This window comes from Strix aluco, chromosome 3, assembly GCF_031877795.1.
Source record: "Strix aluco isolate bStrAlu1 chromosome 3, bStrAlu1.hap1, whole genome shotgun sequence".
NCBI classification, from domain to species: Eukaryota; Metazoa; Chordata; class Aves; order Strigiformes; family Strigidae; genus Strix; species Strix aluco.
Window position 1 is genome coordinate 117,143,045 of NC_133933.1, and position 21,808 is coordinate 117,164,852.

Below are 21,808 nucleotides of genomic sequence, written 5' to 3' on the forward strand. Positions count from 1 at the left end.
AGACTGACTCCTCAATGACAGAATTAATAAATTATGTCGTTTCACTAACAGTAAAGTCCTAATAATTAAATGCAAAATCAAATAGATAATTGATAATGTCTCCTTCTAAAAAAACCCCCAAAAACGCATATTTACAGGGAAAAATACTGTTTAAGGTGAGAAGGAAAAGCTGTCATATTTCACAATATCTGAGTTACAGCAATGCTCCATTATTTACAAGGCAGCACCTCTAAAGATATGTTGAACTGCTTTAGCCATGAGTTTTCAGCCATGATGGGCCATGCAGACATAAATACACAAAACTGTGCAAATTCCCCAGCTCCTTTAGCATTTATTCTGTTCAAATAATATAAAACAGAAACGCTGTTTAACAGATGACTATTGAAAATGCATCTTCTCAATTGCTATATAAACCAAGGAATTACTCGAATCAGATTTCTAGCCACATCTTCAAGAAGGTGTCAAAGCTTGCTGCCTTTCTGCTGAATTACAGAAAGCTGTTACATTTAGATAACTTCCTGTAATTTACCAGCAGGATCTGCTTAGTGACTGCTGCAGTCAATGTTCTTTTCCTTTGCCTTTCTTTGTGGACAATGAAGCTTCTCTCTTTCATGAGAAATGTTGTAGTCTGACATCAACATGCAGTGATCGAGTTCTGAGTGCTAAAATTGAAATATCTTTTTTCTTTTCTTCTTGTCTCTTTTTTTTTGAGAAGATGGGAAATTCTTACGCTGGTCAGCTCAAGACAACACGGTTTGAAGAAGTGTTGCATAATTCTATTGAGGCCTCTCTCCGCTCAAACAACTTAGTTCCCAGACCAATCTTTTCTCAGTTGTATTTGGAAGCTGAACAGCAACTGTCATCACTGGAAGGTAGGAAATAGTGGAATTTATATTTCTGCTTAAAGTCAATTCTGCTGTTTGCTCTCCCAAGGCTCAGCACACACATTTCAAATCAGAATACAGAAAACCAAAAGTATTTAAAGTTTTTCTTTGGATTTTTTATGATCTACAAATATATATATATATATGTATTAGAATTGGATTAAAAATACAAACTACACTGTCTTTCATTTTGACAAAATTAAGCCACTTGCTTGCTCAGATTTATCAATATACATAAATTGAAGTACTAGGAAATGTTCCATTAAATGTGTAGAGAAATCTTTGGAGATTTGGAACATAAATATGTTATCCTATAATTTATCATACACTGCTGAAAGTTATACAGTAAGTGATGGTAAACACATGATATGTTTCTAAAAGATATATGCTAAGAACTGATTTTCATTGTGAATAAATACAGCAGAAATATTTTTAGCTTTTAAGAAGGTTTATAATTAGTTTGGGCATAATATTTTTAGTTATTCTGTGGTTGCAAAGGTAAAAATTTAGGATGTGTTCTCTCATAAACGCTGCACAAGTTGGTATTCAACAGATGGGATTTCTCACTGAATTTTTGTGTCCGTTTAGAGAAGCCTGCTTTCTGACTTTCATTTGCTCAGTCTTTTCTTTTTCTTGAAACTAGTATAGTTTAGATGAACTGTATAGATCTGATAAGCAAACTAATGATACAATTTGGTGTTCTGGTGTGCTGTTATGTGTAGTGGTCTCACGGTTTTTGGTGAGTTTACTGGTGTGTGAAGAACACTGGCATGTTGGTGCAAAGTTACCTTTAATAATTTCATTATTTAGCCATTCTGTCACCAGGATGGTGTTTCATCTTTTGACCAGGTTTACTTTCCCTGTCATACTTTGCTAAAGATGGCTTAGGTATATATGTAATGAAAAATGCGTAATGGTTAACAATCTACAGTAACAGAAAAAAAAAATCAGCCCAAATAGTAGTAGATAAAAAGTATTTTGCAGAGATTAAACTCTTTACTATTACCTCATGGTAACAGCTGAGAAAACATTTCTTGAAAAAGTAAATCTGCTCACAGCTCACACATAGTCATGTCTTTTTTTTTTTTTTTTTCTAATGTAGGACATAATAATGAATATACATTCATTGTTTACATATATATGCTGCTTATTCCCTACATAAAGTGTGATCCTTCTATCACACCCTTCTATGAGGATTTCATAAACTTTTCCATAGCAACCAGCTGTGATGTCACAAAATGGATTATGACATCAGTTGGGAAAGATGCTACAGAGGCAGATGCATTGTTCAGGAACAAAAGCACAATTTCACGCTTCTGTAACTTCTTTCTTTCAAGGCTTTCAAAGAACTTTCCAAACCTTGAAGGGCTGATTCTGTTTTCTTTGCAGTTAATGGAAACAGAATTCAACTGTAATTAATTAAAAGTCTCACAACAGCCTGGCAGAGAACATTCCTTTCATGAAAGTTTCAGACAAGGGAATCTCTGAAGGGACCTGTAATAGAGTTTTCATAGGTTGTTCCTCAGGTGGGAGAGGTCTGCAAGCTGGCATCATGTACTCCAGCCTCATCATACATTAAAATTTCCACTTCTAGCTACATGAATCCCTGTGCTCTGAGGGCCAGGACCCATCTGAAGCAGAGAGCCCATCCTTGGGGTCTTGTATAAGCCCCTATCCTCCCCCCTCATTGTTATTTTTTGCCATCTTTTAGCCTATGTGTTGTGTTTGTGCCAAAGAGGTGTGAAGCTGATTTCAAAAGTTAATGACAAGCATTAATTTTCTGATAGCATCCAAGTCCTATACCACCAATATCACTGGGACTTCAGTGGGTCAAGGGTAGGAAATGGCATGGCAAAGCAATGCAGAGCAGCAGTGTGGCAGTTGGCTTCACTGCCATGAGATTGTTTGTTGAGTATTGTTGTATTCGGCACCTGGTAGCAGCACCACATTCTGAGGTGAACTTCGCAGCTCCCTTGTGTCTGTGGTTAACTGGTTCCTTCCCTGATCTGCATTTAAGGGAGGCTGTCTGTTCATGGATACAATATATTTTGTGGCTGTTCATTTAAGCCCTGACGCTGTTTGCAGATAATACCAGCCCTATGAATAGTCCCACTGAGAAAAAATTGTATGTATATTAAAATATTTCCAGAACTTAATTTATATTTATACCTTAAGGAGAGAAGAATTTTCCATGTAAAATGTCTTAATCACAACTGTATAACATAAAGGTTTAATAAATCCTTTGTGAGAACTGAAAAGAACTGCTTAAAGAAAATAATGGTGTTTATGGTATCTACGAATAAATTTAAATTTAATAAAATATGGACAAAATCTTTGCAGTATGTCTGTTTGTTGGTTTAATGGAGCTATATCAAGTTGCATCAGCCGACTGCCTAGTTCTGTAACATACAACATGAGAACTATGGTACTGAGTCCACTTTTGTCACCATCTTGTCTCTGGTTTTGAGTGTTTGTATGTTCTGTTGGGATTGTTTAATAAGAGAAGATGTGTAACAGACACATGCAAATGTAGAGCTCTTTGAAGAGGCCCTGCTTTAAAAGTAAAATGGAAGCAGAAATTGTAGTTTTTTTTAAAAACAAGCAGCAGAAACCCTAATGATGCCCTTTACAGGTGACAGCAGGTCATTCTTGTCTATTATAGGTACATATTTGCTCTTGTACTCTTTTCATTTTTGACCTGAGAGTGCTGTAGCTGTCCTATTTTTTAGTCTCCACTTCCATTTTTTGTCTGTATCCTTTTTTTTTTTTAGTGTGAAATTACCTGTTATGGCTGAACAAACCTAACAGTTTACCGCTGCCCAAAGGGGAAAATCCCACACACTGCTCCCCCCACTCCTGCTAGCCATATCTTCCCATTTTCTCCCTTTTTATCAATTTTGGCATTTTTTTGAATCTTTCACTGAGCTACTTTAATACATAAAAACAGTAAAAAAAAAAGTCACTTCTGTTTGCTTTGTTTTTTGCTGAGTTAGCAAGCTGGGATGGCTCAGCACAGGCTCCAGTAAGTGTCAGAGCTGGCACAAAGAGGAAGGAAGGAACTTCATGGCTGGGAGTGTGGGGAAAGAGAGGAGAGCCTGATTCACCCCTTTTGCATTGCATTTGGATGTTAGTCAAGGTTAAGTCAGAACACATAACTTACCCCTGACTTAAACAGCAAAGACTGAGAGCTTCACTTTTCCCTTTGTTCACTTTCAGCATTTTTGTCTTTAGACTACGTCCTTAAAACAGTGATGTTTAATGTTCTGCCCTTATCTGTGTGCACCAGGACTGAAGCTTGATGTTTAGATACTTAAAAGTAAATATACCCTTCAAATCCTCTTCTAGATTGGGGTGTAAGTATTAATAACCTTTAGAGACAAGTCTTCATACTCCAGATTTATTTTCTTCAGCTTTCTCCCTAATTCTTATTTATCCTGTAGTATTTATTTAGCTGATTCTACAAGAATTTGTCAATAAAATAAAAACATATTCTGAGGACGGTCATAGGAAAACAAAAATCCTTGATGAATATATGGGATTCTGAGTGCCTGGTCCAAAATCAGCTGAAGCAAAGAGAGTATGTCAAGTGGACACAGCTTTGGAGGATGACTGCAGTGTGCTTCATTGTTTTTCTGTTTCAAGATTAAAAGCTGAATCAACGAAGTAACGTAGGAGCCTAACTGCTATTTTACTTGCCCAAGTCCAAACAGCTGATCCTCATGTACCTGCAACCCTTCATCACGCAATCTTGTCAGTGAAAGCTCTTTGTATTTGCTGCAGGCATATCCCTACAGAAGTCAAGAAGCTAGAAGCTGAAGACATAAGCCCCACTGGGTTCACTTAGTACTTGTGTCCTATCTCTGTCATATGTAAGGCTGGATCTGGTCTGAAATTTTCCTTAGTCCTGTCCATAGAAATGTTCTCCCCATTTACCATTTAGTTGCACTCCTCTGCTTGCCAGCTTTGTCCCATTTGCCATGAGTGTGTCTGAGCCATAAGAGGGGATGGAGTCATTGCTCAGTATGTTTTGCTGGAGCTGTTGCATAATGCATGAAAAAATTATTGCCCTATGGGTGGAAAGAAGGAAAGAAGCAGTCTCTAGTTGAAAGGCTGAAACATTCACCAATAATATGCAGGTCAATTCTCTTAACAAGTATGCTATTGGGTAAAAATTCTGATTGAGGTAGCCGGTGCACCAGAAAAGTAGTTTACAGCAGAGAATCTGGAGAAGAAACACCTAAAACCCTCTAAAAAATTAAGCCTACATCATGTATTCTTCTCTCCAGCATTCAGTATTGACTCCTGGACTAGCACAGTCCATGCATAGGCTTCTGTGAATCATCTTCCTAGACATCTGCCTTTCCTTGATGTTGTACAGGGAGTGGCAGTACTTTGCTCAGAGCTCTGGATTCTGGTAGAAGACAGACGGCCTGAGAATTAGGTGTTCTTATCTGTCTTATATTCTTATCTTATCTTATCTTATCTTATATTATCTTATATATCTTATATATATCTATCTTATCTTATATTCTTATCACATCATCTGTGGTGAACCTAGTTTCAAGCAGGAACCGTTTCTTCAGTCCCCCGTACAACATCAAGGACATGGTCAATACCTAATAAATAAAATCTGTACTTGGACTGCAGCCAGGACATTCTAAAGTGCTAAGAAGTAATGACTTTGGGTTTATATTGGCTTTTAATATTACAAACAAAGGATACAGTTACACTGTTTTGATCAGCATGAGTTCAAACACCAGGAGTTTAGGCCTCTGAAAATCATGAGGCTAGCTTAAAAATAATGAAATTTAAAAAAAAACATAAATTGAGGCTTCTTTTTATTTGTCTTTTAGTATTTTTTACTTTCTCAGGTGCAGGTGGGTCATGCTTTTGAACTTTTTTTTGCACAGGAGCTAAAAGGGTTTTTTCTATTGTAAGCATGACTGGAAGTTGGAGCTTTAAGGAAATAACAAATACCTTAAGAGTTGGCAGCAGTAAAGTCATTGTCAAGAGGAGAGAATCCAGTTTGCTGTAATACTTTCTATAACTGGGTCACCCTGTTCATTCATTGTTTTGTTGCCTATGTTTTATGTTGTCTGAGTCATTTATACTATGATCATTTGTAGCAGGCAGCAGAGCAGATAATGAGGAAGAAGAAGAAGACGAGGAGGAAGAAGGATCAGAATCAAGTAGTCCTCCTGTTTCTTACCAGATGAAGCCTCCTCCAGAAGGATGTTGCACTACTGATGGTAAGAAATGCAATACAGATGCTGTCAGAAGGTATTTGCCCTATGGAAAAAGGTAGAATTGGGCCCATTTCCCCTGTAATTCATCAGAATGAGATAATCTATATGATATAGAAATCCTAAAAATGTCAGTGTTCAATACCTCCCAGATAAAGCTGGATTGCTCTTGGTTGCTGTTACACTTGACAGGGTCTTTGCCCAGTGTGTCAGATAAGCATTTGTGTTGGAATGCCTGGCATGAGGGCAGAACTTCTGTTCGTTTAGACAATGCGACCTTTAAAAGCTTGAGTTTGCAGGCATGGCTTTTGCTAAAATGAATGTGGTAATTTGCTCTTTTCTGTTTAAAGTGTACCTCATTCAATGTTGCTGTAAAAAATATTTGAAAACACAGGAAAAGCCAGTGAAATTCACCAGATATTGAGAACTCTTATCTCCATTTTTGAATGTCTGACCTAAGTTATGATGATGTTAGTAAATAGTCCCATAAGTATGTAGGTTGCAGAACATCATCAAGAGAAACTTCACTGTACATTTTCAGATTTTTCTTTGTTTATTATACTGGTAGCATCTGTTTATGGCTGACCGAAAGGCAGGAAAGCAAATTATCTCTTAGTTTGCCCTTGACCTCAGACAATACAACTTTGTTTTTCATTAAAAATATATGAAGTCTTTTAATGAAGACAATTGTGATATTAAATGAAAAAATCTGGTCAACTTAAAATACATTGAATTGATTTTTTCTAGGTTTCTGCCAGGCTGGTAAAGATTTGAGACTGGTTTCAATTTCCAATGAACATATTGAGGTACCATCAGGGTTTTTACTTGTTGGTGCAAAATCACCAAATTTACCTGATCACCTTTTAGTGTGTGCTGTGGATAAAAGATTCCTGCCAGATGACAATGGGCGCAATGCCCTCTTGGGTAAGTGTATGTGATTGCAGTAAGTGGATTCTTCTGTGGGCTATAATTAATAGCTAATCTTTTTTTACAGAGTGAGTTCAGCAGATCCTGTTTCTGTTCCATGTCTACAGTAATGCTCACTGGTGATGCACAACAAGATAACAACTCAGAGCTGGCTATGTTTGCTTTGGAAAGATAGAGAGTGAGACAGTTCATTAAAAATGCTTCATCACCTTCTATCCATTAGTCCAAGGCTAAAATCGTTGTCTGACTGGTTTATGTCCTAGTTCCTGGAACTGCACATCTGGTAACTGGTCTAGTTGAACTGCTGCCTGTCTCTAATTTAGCTTTCCAGATACTGACATGGAGAGACTGTAGGTCTGTCAAGTGGAGCTTTCAGGCTACTATATGCATGTAAGCAGTTTGATGATGGTTTGGACTACAAAAATTTATGACATTTTTGATTTATCTCTTTGAGATAGGAGTAATATTCTCCACTGTCTGTGAACAATAGCATGGGTTCTGGATCCTCACCTATGACTTTTTGCTATTATCACAATATAAATAAATATGAATTATTATAAGTTGAAATTTTTCCTCTATGTGTAATCAGGTAATACTATGTGTTTAAATAATACTGCTTGTAGGATACTTCAGTTTCTTGCTTTTCAGCTATTTAAAAGTCTAACTTCTGACATAAAACTAGGTCCTTCTATCCATTTTTATTATAGCCTTTCTGATGGCCATTAGCCTCATCCAGATCAACCCAAATGGGGAAGATCTGCAATCATATGAATGAATAAACTGAATATTAAAGTTATTAAAATTGAATAGTTTTCATATTGGGAAAAGTGGTATATAATCGGAGGGAGAACTCTTTTTTCAATCAGGCACTCTCAGGTTCTTATGTATTATTTTCTTAGTTAGTTAGCCAAAAAATGCTGCATCATATATCTATGTACCAGTCTGAGCTATAAATAGCAAAAAGGAAACATTTGTTGTGTCTTTTAACAGTTTTCTTTCACAAAGACTGGGGGATATGATGTGAACTCAGTTGTTACCTCAATTTGAGCAACTCTTCAAGGCATTTGGGATGACAGTGTAGTGTGAAGCTGCATAACGTAATTCTATGTACAGTAACTTCTTCCCTCATGTGATGTTGCAGAGTTGGATTGGTCACAGTACATTTGACCAGTGATTGTAAAAGAATTAAGAGGGTTGTAAATCACCCACGTGTTGTCATTTTAAAGATAAAGACAGGAATGTTGTACCACTCAAGTCATTCAGTGCTAGCACTATTAACAGCTTAAGCTCCTTAGGTTGTTAGCAGAGAGGAAGTAGTGTATTTGTTAATTGCATGCTAAACAAGAACAGAAAAAGGCAACAGGAACATAACTGGGAGGTTTTTATGCTACTTGCATCCTCAGCTTGCTTATTTAATACATTTTAGTTTCCTGAAACCATTTAAATGCTTATTTTCAGCTGTTACACAGTTAAATGCCAGTGAATCACATTCTTTTGCAAAGAATTTTACTAATTCTGTAGGATGACTTTTATGTATTCTATAACAAGCTTAAATATGAAAGAATTTCCATACTTTAAGATCCAAAGTCTTCATCTGGTAGCTGGAAATAAAATATTGTTCCTGGCCCCTAATCTAATGAAAAAACACCATATATCTTGTTGACATAATAGCATACTATTCATACAATAGATCATACTATAGATAGAAATTTTTCATACACTGACGCAAGTCAAATCAGGGTAAGTAAAATTAGAAGCAGACATGAATAGTCTCAGGGTTTCAGACACATAGTGAGATAAAAGAACCTTCTTGCTTTAAATTCTCTTGTCTATTAGTGTAACACGGTGACCTCTGTCTTGTGATAAATTTAAGTTGAAAACATTTCATATGAAGAAGGGAAGCTCTTTTTATTATCTTGCTTTTAAAGACAGGATAGGATGCTTATTTTTGGTATTCTGAGTTTAGGCTGTTCTTCAAGCATGTTGACCTTTTGAAAGAAGATGGAAAGTGGTCCCTTCAAGCCTTTCTAAGTTTAGAGGGAAATAGAATTGGATTCATTTTGAATTGAAATGAGCTATCATCATGGGCCAGATTATATACCATGCTTTTGGTAAGGCTTATTGGTGATACAGGCACATCACTTGTAACTCTTTAGCCCCATTGTTTTTGCTTAATTTCATGCTTTTTTTCTTAATATACTGTGGTACTGTAGATTTTTTCCAAAACAGTTAATTTGAAGGGAAAAGAAACTAATGAATTACCCAATAGTTTCCTGATTTCTCATGATCTGCCTGCATATGTTTGTGAAGATGCCTGTGGAGTTTACAAAAATTCCAGAAGAAAACAGGAAATGTCTTGGTAGTTTCCAGGCCAGCTTTTGACTTATGGTCTTGTTCCCATTAGGGGCTGTTGATATGCCTCTGGGGCATGTGCCAATTTATTGATTATGCTAATAAGTTGTCCCACCATGAAGGCATATATGCTTGTGATTTGAAAGTCACTTCTGTTGGAGGTTGTTTTGTTTCTTTGTTTTAACAATTGACATATTATTCCATAGAAAAAAAATGCCATTTTCTGAAAAAGACTATTTTTCTTGCAAGCAGAAAGTTCTCTGTGTCTGAGCATATACCTCATATGATTTTGTTAATCAAGTTAGATCACAGGTTTATCTACTCTGCAAAACAGATTCAGCTTTTTGCCTTTAGGAAGGTGTTTCTTGGCTTTTATGTGACTTAAAGGAATGCTTAGATGAAGGAAGCACTTCTGTGATAGTGCAATATTTACTGTTTCCTAATGAAAGCAGCTAACATGTACCACTCCCAAAAGTTTTTTCTCTTCTGTTTTTTTTTTTTTTTCCCCAATTCTCACTCTTAAGGAGAGTGTGTCATGGTAAAGGAAGCAGCTATTCACTCATCATTTTCCTTCCCAAAAGACCAAACAGCTGCCCACTTTCTTAGCAGGAAATAAGAAATCTTTTTTTTTTTTTTTTTATCAGTGGGTCCCTGAGGTCAGAATGACAGAGGAAAAGATTAGTTTGCTTGCATTGTAAGCTGTGTGTAAGATGAAAACACTGTAGTATAAAATATTGTGGCTGCTTCTGTTAAAATGTGCAATGTTCTACTGGGCTTTTTTAACAATAGTGAGTTTTTGTACAATGGAGCTCTTCAGCTTGACCATACTGATTTTATTTATTTTATGAATTTAGGACTTTAGTCTTCAAATGAAGTGAGACTGAGTAGGTGGGGAAAATGTGGAGCATTGTCAGTGTATGTGTGCTTTTTCTTGTGAGTAGAACTGAAAAGAATAAATACTTTTGCTGAAAAGTTGAAAATATAATAATTCTTTGTTTAAGCAAGCTGCCAACTTTCCACAAAAATATTAACATCACTTTAAAGCCTGTTATTCATTTAAAAGAGAAACAGAAAGAAATTTTTCTGCCAATTTATGAAAGATTAGATTATGAAATATTAGATGGATAGCCTTCCATCCTGAAGTCCTCTCTTTATCCCTAGCACAAGCTCACTGTTGATCCAAAGGAACCATTTCCCCACTGAGAAGGTAGGTCAGGTTTCATACCCTTTTAGTCCAAAGTCCTCCTTCTGAGCACAGGGTCCCTACTGTGGAGGAGCTTTTTAAATTATGGGCAGTTGATGATTGTGATGTGAGCAAATTCAAGCAAATGCATATGATAAAATACCAGATACAGTCAAAGACCTTCTGATTAAACAGTCTTGAGAGGGTAACAGCCTTAAGTCACTACTGAACTGAGTGGGATATGCACTGGTGACCTAAAGGTGAAAGACTTTTAGCCCCTAAAGTCCAGGCATTGATTTCTAATTCTCTTGTGAAATCAATCCCATGACATAGATATATTGAGTCACCTTATGGCTGCCCCGACTCTCCTGACCTTTGTCCTATCTATAATGTATGGAAGAATATTTAATGCAGCTTGTTTATGAAACAAGCTGTCCCCTCTGTCAGCTGCTGCCTTGGGCCATAGCGTATGAACAGGGCATTCAGAGAAAGGAGGATGATGAAATGTTTGGGTTCTCTGTGTTACTCAATCTGCTGCATAAAGTGCTATGAGTGAGGTTGGCAGAGCCCTGCAATGAGTAATGATTCAACAGCATTTTATTTCATTGAAATTATAAGATCATGCTGTGTTCTATCTGTGATGTCAGGACTAAGCTGCATTAACAACGCAATGGCTGTCATCAGAGAGTGTCAGAATGAATGGGATCGAAAATGGTGTTGGCAGGAGCTTGCAAGAAAGGACTCTTAACGTGACTCAGAGAAGCTGGGGAAGCTTGAGGGGAAAGATGATAGTTTGACTTAAAAGAAAAATTAAAAAATAAACTTCTAAAAGTTCTCCAAGTACTTTGCAAAACAAGCAGAGAATTAGATCTGTTTAATCCTTACTAGGCCTCACCTGTATGCTATATGTGGTGTAAACTAATTTTCCAGTAGATCTCACAGAGTTAAAAATATGTGATTGGGACAAAAGGTTATTTCAGGTAGAAGTTATTGCTAAATCTGGTTTAAGCAGATGATGATTTACAAAAATTACCAATAATGACTGATCTAAAGTGCACATGAAAAGTTTTTATGTCCACTGCCCAACTTCTGTTGAACAAATATTTCTACCTGTGGCTTTGATAAGTGGCTGGACACTCCCAGAAAAAAACCTAAAAAGTATACAGGTACTTCTATTTTACTTTTGGAAATGGTCCCTTCATGCTTGTATTAGAAAACACGTAAGGGCTTGTAAGTGGCAACCAGGCAAAAATTGCAGTGTTGCTGGTCATGCTCAGCGTGCTGCCAAATGTATGGGAAGTTTTCATTTACTAGCAAAAGCATTTTTCATGATTTCTTAATCTGCATAAAATGCATGCAAACTCTACAGCTTTTGCCACATCCATTCTAATTTTGTTTCCTTTTGTTGTTGCTTTTATTGCAGCTACTGAAGGCTCTGTGATGTTAGACAGATGCTTTTGTGCTGACTGATATAACACAGGGGATTCTGCAGAGTCATGACTTGTCCTGATTTTATGAGTCATAATGACCTTTATCATCCTACCGACCAGGATCAGAGAGATAATAGACAGCTTTCAATAGTTGTTAGCCACTTGTTCCCTTGGCTACCAGACCAATTTCCACACGAACTTAGGTTTTTAATAAATTCTTCTGAGCCATTTGAAAACTAATGAAAGTGCTCGGGTTGTAAACCAAGCAGCAGGTGTTTACAAAGCATTATATTTCAGTGCTTCTATTTTACAGAAGGAAAAAGGTATTGACCATTAATTTGAAAAATTAATTTGAAATATGTGATTGAAATAATAATTTTCATAAATGGCTCTTAATCTACCATATTATTGATCCTCTACTCCAGTTATTTATTTCCAATGCTATTGTCCATATGTTATGTGAAATATATTTCCTTTATTTTTGCCATTTTCCAATTCACTGAACATACCCTTTCCATTTCAGTTCCTGTGATGACACATAAAAATGTTCATTAGATATGATTAAAATAGAAGAAAACTTCATGCTTTAGGTCACATGTAGGGAACAGAGAGAAAATTTCCATGTGGAAGATTATCTTCTAATTGCACACTATAGGATTTCTTTGTAGATAATAAGTATTTCAGACAGTTGCATTGGTCTGATGCAAGATGAAAATTTCTTAGGAAATACTTTGGAAAATAGACAAAAAAAGGTTGTTTAAGAATCAAAAGGCAGACAGTCAGTTGTGCAAGGAATGCCTTTTATTTACGATGATAATGACATCACCATCATGAGCCCCTCTTTGAGGCTCAAACTGTATCTCAGAATGAGAGGAAATGGCAGTATCCCTGGAAATGCCCCATCAAGCCTGAGTACAATAAGCTTCTTTACGTGCAAGGACTATGCCTATAAAGTTGCAGACACTTTGTTTCCGTAATCATAAATAGTTTAAACTGCTGTGAAGTGCTAACACAGTCCAGCCATAATTGGAGAAAGCTACTTTACATTATTAGCCCAGGAAGGCTTTAGTATTTTTTCCTCTCTAAAAAAGCATCTGTAGTAGGTACTTGGTACTTAGTTCTAGTTAAATGTAATAGATCAAATATACTTGATTTCTTGAGAGTTAATTTCATGTTTAATTTCAATGAAAGCTGAAACAGAAGTGAAGATGTACTTTCTGTGGTTTTGAATAGGGCTGGGATTAAGCATGTGATTCAGTGTTCTTCAGTCAGAGACTGGTTTAATGTTTTACAAGTAGGTAGTAAATAGGAATTGTGATCTTTTTCTGGTGGGAGAAAATGAAAAATATGGCCTATTTTAATTGTTCTGTAAACATGGGGCTCTGTTGTTGCAATTTGATAACAAAAGTGCAATACAGTGGTCTTGATGTAATTTTTTTTGGAGGAAAATGTTGATAAAAAGTTCACTCTGAAAAATATATATACACAGCTTTTCTCCAGGAAGGAGTCGTGTTTGGATGTTATTAATAGTGACCCACCTATCTCACTGGATTATATGTATTGTTTATTTTATCAGGCTTCTCTGGCAATTGTGTTGGCTGTGGCAAGAAGGGTTTCTGCTACTTTACAGAATTCTCAAATCACATTAATCTTAAACTGACCACTCAGCCCAAGAAACAGAAACACTTAAAGTATTATCTGGTCAGGAATGCGCAGGGAGCTCTGACCAAAGGATCTGTGATCTGCTGGAAAGGGGCAGGTAAGATAATGAAGCTGTCTTCCTCAAGCTCTGGTTTTCATCATCCAAGCTTAGCTGTTGCAGGGACTGGCGTCCGTGTAAAACCTAAGACAGATCAGTTGAAAGAAAGGCTCTTTAAAGCTAGGTGATTACTAGAGCAGCTGTAAAAAGCAATTCACTGACCTAACATGAGGATGGCATGTCTGAAGACATCAGTTCCTCCCTTTCAGTGCTGTAGCCTCTAAGTAATTCATGTGTGAAATTATCAAATCAAATATGCAGAGAAAAAGCAAATGCCACTGTTGTCAGGGGATAAGAAGTTTCTTTTTTGTTAAGAGTTCAGAGGCCGGCAATCTTCATCCAGCACCTGCTCAAGCACATTGTTCCAACTGCCAGAAAGTTCGGGCCTCTCGGGGAGCACCGCCAGTGAGCCGCTCCCTGCAGCAAACCCAAGTGCTCCAGCTGGGACTCAACAAACAGGTACTGCTTAGAGGGAAAACATACGGGGTTTCCATGTCCTCTTACTCTTCTGTGCATGCCTATTTGTGTGTGTGAATGGAAAAACAAACAAATAAGCACACTACCACATAAAAGAAGTTAAATAGGTTTAGAGGTACATTACAGAAAAGAAAACAATCATACTTTGAAGGCTTGTTGCTGTTCATTTTTTCCTCTCAGGTTTATGCATAAAAGGTTAGCAAATAATAAAATAGATGTTCTGCAGCTTGCTCATAGCTAAGGCAAACCAAAATTTTTAAAAAGCCATTATTTTTAAAGTTGCTGAGAATAGGTATTGCGTTCTTCCAGTTGTTGCTTGCCTGGTCACAGATGACAAATGTCTGTAACATGAACCAGTGTCGTTTCAGCTTTCTCTTCTGATCCAGTCTATTTTATGTTATGACCAAAATCCTCTTTACCACAGGCATCATATAGCCATCAGCTGAAAAGCTTTTGAATTTTTTCTTCTGCTGAGAAAAGTGGCTTTAATATTAAAAAACAAACTAATGATCAGTTTCTGTAACTTTTTTTTTCTGTAATAAGAATTCTTTCTGAAACATTTACTTTTTCATTAGCTTGACATAAATGAAAGGTGATGGATGACAGAGTCTAGAGTGATCTCTCTGAGCTTTTTCATAATGAAAACAGCTCTTTAGTGTCTTGTGACTGTTACAGAGATTCACACAGAAGAACTGAGGCACATCTGTTTGTGGTTATATTCTCTCTGTGAGATAGAAGCCTATTATATAGTTGTGATCTGGAATACTGGTACCCCTCCAGAACAAATCATCAATCTCTTTATAATAGCAGATTGGCATTTTTTTGGTCAAAGGTTATATATAGAAAAAAGCTACGTTAATTACAAGCATATTAGGCTTGAGGAAACCTGTCTTTTTAATGCAGCAGAGTTAAAAAGAAGTTTGGAAAGAGGGTGTCAAATTGGAATGGAGGCTTAGGAGATTTTTAGTAAATTTTAAACAACCTGTCTCACTCTTTTAGTTGGTTCCTGAGTAAACTTCATGTAAGAGCTAGAGTCCACTTGCAGAGAAGCTAAAGGATCTGACATATGTATTTAATTGCAGAATCTGATTTTACCCAGGCACTTAACTGGGAGTCAAACAGCAATAATCTGGTACGAGATCAGAACTGGGTTTGTTTTATTCATCATTGCATTCTCTCTAAGCAGATCCTGATGTCTCTATTAAAGTAAATGATCAAGTGATCAGTTTATTTATCAACCAGGGATCTCGACCTAGAAATGTTTAATGTAAATATTTTGCGTTTTTTCTTCCCAGCTGCAGCCATAGATCACACCCCTTCAACAGCAGCATTCAGTTCAGCAGTTTATAACGGCAAAGAATCGCCTAAGCAACAGTTGGTGAAAAATAACCTGTCTGCTCTGACAAGACCTTCGGTGTTAGGTATTTGTATGGACTTGTTATATTTTAATAACCCTAAATTCTATATTTCATGGGTATAATAGAAACATTGAACAAATGATATCATGATCGTAATTTCCTATATGAATAGAAATGACTATTGTCTTCCAAGTCCTTTCTGACCATAACATTTTTTCTGTGTTAATTTTCAGAAAACAAATTGTTTATATGTTTTCAGCCATAGCTTTCTTACAGTTCATATTATTAATTAGAAGTTTTTCGTTATAATTACAGTTCATTCATTTAATAGAAGTACTGACTAGATTCTGAATCCCGGTTCTTAAAGAATGTGTCAGTTTGCATCAATCTCACCAGCAAGTTTTGTGAAGGAAATTGAGAAAGATTTATAAGTAATCACTCGTAAGGTAATTCCTATGTAGTTGTTCACCTTGGGATGGAGCACTAGACTTTGACAACTGGCTCCAAATTGAAGAAACTGTCCTCACTTCATATTATCAGATTTGTGTTAACTGTTTTCTGTCACAAACTGTATTCTGTGTCACTGGCTTCTTTAAGCAAGAAAGTTAGTCTTCACTACGGCTAGAAACATGCTATGGCTCTATTTTGGAATAAGTCTTCCCAGGTTTCCCTCCAAGCATCACAGCCAAATTCTTTTTCTCTGCCCATTCAGGTTCTTGATCTCTTTCTTCCATGCAGCAACATATTCTTGCCAAATTATTTCAGATGAATTACTTTCACATATCAACATATTTGCAGGAAAGAGTATTTTCAAATAAAAAATTCTTTGTATTGCTTTAACTATCTTGTGACTTTTGTTACAGTATGCCAGGAAACTAAATGAAAGCATGAGTAGAACAAATGGCTAAATACTGCCCTCACGTGGTAAAAGTTTAAAGGACAAAGTCATCTTTGAAAACCTTTACGTAAGGTTTTGCAAGTGAACAATCATACTCTAGATCTGAAGACTTCAGGTTTATTTTTAATTTTAATATCTTTTGCAAAATTAGCCCCCCTTTTTCATATAAGATTCTTACTCTGTCTTGAATTTTATGTGGGACTAACCATTCTGCCAGGAGATATAGCCTTGCCAGTGTCAAATAGTGTTACGACCTCTGCAAACTCATGTCCAGAAACAGAAATAGCTCAATCCTGCCAGATGCTGAGCAATTCCTGGAGGACCACTGACTCTCGATAATTAGATATACGTAATGTTAGTGGAAGCACATCATTCTAGGAGTTTGCAGGAGTGCACGAGAAGATTCAAGAAATTAATGAAAGAAAATCCAAGAAATTAATCATCAGGATCTCCTAGAAAAATTCTAAGAAAGTTATGTTTTTGCAAGCAAATGTGTTGGAACTACACGTGGATAGGAGGAAAGTACAGAAGTAATTTTCTAGGAATTAATATGGAATAGCATAAAACCAAAGATGGTGACCAGCAAGAAGTGACAAAAATCCTGTAAATGGGAAAATTGTTGAAAAGAACTGAGATCTTTATTAACGTTACCCTGAAACCCTTCAGAATTTTATTTTTCATGATAAGTTACATGAAACACTGTCATGTGTTCAGAAATAAAAAGACCAAAATTCCCTGTGTTGTCTTCAAAATATTAACTTAGAAGCATTCTTAGTACATGTCTTGTTCTTACTATGTTATTATTAATACAGAGTAAACACTGGTATAAAATAAGTGAAGTCTACCTAGATAATTAAGAGTTCCCTGCACCAGAAAGTTCCCAGAAATTTATGCGGGACATAGCAAAGTAAAATAAAAACCGTAAAAAAGGATTATATTCACAGGGTTGACCCTGTCTACCACAGTACTTAACACACACATTCAGTCTATCAGAACATTGAATTACCATGCACAAAATGGAATACATTTTATTCTAATACTTTTCTGAAATATTACTGTTATTCAGGCACTTTAACAAATTCAGGGCCTCCAAAAAAGCGCCATAAAGGTTGGTCACCAGAATCTCCATCATCTACTGAAAACTGGAACTTGCAGCTGAACCCACAGGTTCCAAACAGAATTAAAAATGGTAAGCTATACCCAACATAATGGTAATGTTTGTTTCATTATTCAGAAAATAATGGGGGAAGAGAGGCAATATTCTAAAGATGCATGCAGATTCGCATTAGAGTTTGGAAAGGTGTTTGGTACGTACATGCTCAGAATTATTTATGTTCATTTCCATTAATTTCTTTTTGAGGCCCTGAGCTTAACTCTCATCAGGATCCAGTCACCAAGTCATTATTAAGAAATCCTAACAGGTGTCTGTGTCCATCTTTAGGCACCAAAACACCTTTGGGGTGTTAAAATTAGTGTCATAACTCAGGTCAAGGTACCATTCTTTGTTTCAATTATTTGTCAGTGTTCTTGGCACTTGGATCTTATAGTCTAGATACAGACTACAGTGACATGCAGTGAAATAAACCTGCTTACCCAAACATGTTTTCTTCTAATGTGCTATTGGTTAAATTAAAAATGCTGTAAAGAAGTTACGATAGAGCAAATGTTGAATCTTAATTTTTTCTTTCTTGCTGTTGCAAGAAAACCTATTTAGAAACAGTGAAGCTAAATATATCATACAGAATACACAAATTGTAACTATTTGTGCACCGATATTACATAAGTCGCTGTATTCTTGCTTTCATAGCTGGAACTGTTTGTTTATAAACATTTCAAAATCTTTAGATGCGTGTGTGATGTTCAAGGTCACACCAATGTAATTAGTCCTCCAAGAAAGTTAGCATAATAGTATGGGCTGTAGTAACAGCTCATGAAATGTGTGATGTAACCATAAAAAGCATTTAACACTGATACCAAATGTGGGTATGAGATGATGTTAAATAACTTTTCTTTGAGGAAATCACTATTAGACCTGACTCGAGTAATAATATGTGTAAAATCTTAGATGGAGGAAGCCTATCATCTTTACCACATTCTGCTTTGGCGGGGCCAGCCTCATCTCCGATGGTGGGCTCAGGAGAACCGGTCTCAGTTCCTGACAACTTGCTGAAAATCTGTAAAGCAAAGCCAGTTATTTTTAAAGGTAAAAATCTCAACCCTGCAACAAGACCTTATATCTTTTCCGTAAGAGGTGTAAAGATACATCCTACTGCTAAACACTGCTAAAGCTGTCAATTTTAAAAGGTTTACTATTAAAACTGTTTAATGTATACATGGGAAATTACAAATTTTAGTGTGATGTGCACAAACGTCATTTATTTTGTAGGTCATGGAAACTTCCCATATCTCTGTGGGAACATTAATGATGTGATAGTGAGTCCTTTGCTGTACACCTGTTACAGAAATTCACAGTCTTTATCTAGAGCATATGAACAATATGGTGCCTCCACAATACAGCCTATTTCAGAGGAAATGCAACTCTTACTGACTGTCTACTACCTTGTTCAACTAGGTAAGATTATTTTACATCCAGATAGACTGCAATGAATATATTACATCCCAGCAAATGAGTAAGGGAACATTAGGGCAGGACAATATTAAATGTCTTGGGACATGTGATATTAAACAATTTAATTAGTTGTAATGAAACAAAACTAAATAATTAGTTCTTGAAAACCAGGCAGATTGAAATATAATCATAAAAAGTTAATTTTCTATAACCTGGGACCTCAGCAACTAAAAATCAAAAAAGGAAAAGAGCAGCAATTCACTGCTCTTGCATACAGTCTGTGGTTTAGAAGTATTATTATGCTGAAACAGGCATCTCTCAACCTCTTAAATACTTCTAATTACTGATACTTAGGTTCCTATTAGGGCAGCTTTATCTGAGTATCACAAGGCACTTCAAAATGAAGAATTTGATTCACATCTGTTAAAGGCAATAGTCATGCATGCATACATAAATTTGAAACATGATCATCTCTAAAAAAGTACATATTTTGAAAAAAAAAGTTTTTAACTCAACAGTTTTGTTTAATTGTTTCATAATACTTCCCTCTTAATTTTTTTTAGCCTCAGACCAGGTCCCTTTGATTGAGGATTTGGAACAAATATTCATGCGTTCATGGCGGGAATCACACCTGTCTGAAATCCGTCAGTACCAACAGGCTGTTCCACAGACCTTTCCTCAGCCTCAGGTGCCCAGCCAGATCGCACCAGTGACTTCAGCCCAGCTTCCCTGGCTGGCGGGCCTTGCAGCTAGCTCCTGTAACGATAGTGTCCATATCATTGAGTGCAGCTACTCTCTGGCTGAAGGGCTTTCAGAAATGTTTAAGCTACTCATTGAAGGAAAATTAATAAAGACAAACTACGTGGTGATCATATGTGCCAGTAGAAATCGAGCTATTGACTCCTGCATTGTGATAACGGGTAAGATCCGAAGGGTGTATCTCCAGGCAAAGCAGAGTAATTCAATGCTATGAGGAGTTTGGCTGGAGTTTCAATAAGCTCCCTCAGAAAGCAGAGCTTTGCCCAACAAGTAATGGGTTTTGATGAACCCAAGTTGACGCTGCATAGTTGGGTTTCTCCCCAGCAAGTCATATTCTGTGTTACCTGTTTTCTCACCAAGGCATCCCAGCCAACACTACTACGAACAAATAATACTGAGTGACAGCACACACAGTGCATAAAGCTCTCCTGCTCTGTGTGACTGGGATATTACTGCGAGCAGAGGACTGAACATATTTTTTTAGCTTCCAAAAAAAAGATGGTCTTTCAATGTCGTTCTCTTCAACAACCTATTGAGGACTATGCTGATAATTAAAGAAATTATTTGACTCGCCATTCAAAGATTCATTAGGAGTGTAAGATAACTGACAATTCCTTTGACTATTTATATGGTCTTTTTTATATTGTATCAACAAATATTTCTTAAACTGGGAAAGAAACACAAAGAATTATGAAACATGAATCTATTTTACAGATGTCTGGTGCATACATGCATAGGAGAGAGAAAAGACTCATCTCTGCCATTTTTGTGTGTGTGGTATTCATTTAGCTGGGTAGTATTTTTATTATGACTTAGAACATTTTTAACTTTAGTTTGAAGTGCTTTCAAAATTACTTTTTTGTCTTCTAGGAAAGTATCAGGCAAGAGTTCTGTCTGAGAGCATGCTCACTCCTTCAGACTACCAAAAAGAAGTTAACTATCAGCTGGTCACAGGGAAAGTGGAAACTCTGGGGTCCTTCTTTAGCACACTCTGCCCAGGTACCTAACAGGCTATAAAGAGGCATGTTTCCAAGTCCCTGAAACTTTTAAGTCAGAGAAAATAGCTGTGCTCATTACCTTTCCAGAAGCAAGACATTATTAGAAATATATAAAAAATGCAGGACAAAGTTGTGAAAATAAATTTGAATTGAAATTCCTTCTGAAAGTGTCAGTTTCTAAAATCTCTCAGTTTCGTAAAAATATGCCAGCAAATAGCTGAGCATATTATTCTTAGTTATGCAAATCCATCCATGTACTATGCAAGTCCATATCCATATGAAACTATAAATTTTTTTGCCCTAAGCACAGAATTCACTGAGACCATAATAGAGTTATTTTATCAAAGGATTTGCCCTTTCAACTTACCATACTGTGAACTTGGTCATGGTGCATGGGAAAGAGAGGAAAATTGCAGAGTCAGGGTTACTGGATCATTTTTTAACTGAGTGTACTGAGGATTACTACAGGCAGGATTATCTGGGGATAGATCTAGCCACAGGGAAAGTTAAACTGTATCACACAACTAGAGTAAATGCAGCATATTTGTCAGTGTTAATGGGATGTCACAGTCCCCTTTGCCATTCACTTTATGTTTGTAAATCTGTACTTAGATCACAAGAACCCTTTTGGATGCGTCATGATATTTTGAGTGGTCACTTAAGAGAAACTCATTTTCCTTGAACCACCGTGTAGTGTTATGTTAGTGTTTCTACTCTTAGTATCTTCAAAGTATGGTTCTCAAAATCACTTTTGCTATTGCTATTGTTTGAGCAGAACAAGTAAATGAACATCCTAAAAATAGTTGCCATCTATGTCCACTGGATGGCACTTCATGGGGCAGACCCTGCCTTTCCGAGCTCAGTGCAGACATGTTCAAACATCTTTTCAACTGCTGAGAAAATACTAAATACTCAGGACAGTCATATTGTATTCTCTGCATAGCTTTTGTCTGTAAGCAGGTCCCTTGCTG

At 36.5% G+C, this 21,808-nt stretch overlaps 1 protein-coding gene across 2 annotated transcripts in view; it reads left to right on the top strand.

Annotated features, from left to right (window-relative positions):
• The first annotated feature begins 655 nt into the window (after positions 1 to 655).
• Positions 656 to 21,808, top strand: part of GREB1 (growth regulating estrogen receptor binding 1) — a 58,202-nt gene continuing 37,049 nt past the window's right edge. For both annotated transcript variants that reach the window (XM_074820804.1, XM_074820805.1), the window contains exons 1-11: positions 656 to 872; positions 6,011 to 6,133; positions 6,875 to 7,051; positions 13,596 to 13,778; positions 14,094 to 14,237; positions 15,551 to 15,676; positions 17,578 to 17,700; positions 18,577 to 18,714; positions 18,898 to 19,083; positions 19,644 to 20,000; positions 20,710 to 20,838. In XM_074820804.1, the coding sequence (XP_074676905.1) occupies positions 716 to 872; positions 6,011 to 6,133; positions 6,875 to 7,051; positions 13,596 to 13,778; positions 14,094 to 14,237; positions 15,551 to 15,676; positions 17,578 to 17,700; positions 18,577 to 18,714; positions 18,898 to 19,083; positions 19,644 to 20,000; positions 20,710 to 20,838 (1,843 nt within the window). In that variant the 5' untranslated portion in view covers positions 656 to 715. The remainder of the gene's footprint in view (positions 873 to 6,010; positions 6,134 to 6,874; positions 7,052 to 13,595; positions 13,779 to 14,093; positions 14,238 to 15,550; positions 15,677 to 17,577; positions 17,701 to 18,576; positions 18,715 to 18,897; positions 19,084 to 19,643; positions 20,001 to 20,709; positions 20,839 to 21,808) is intronic.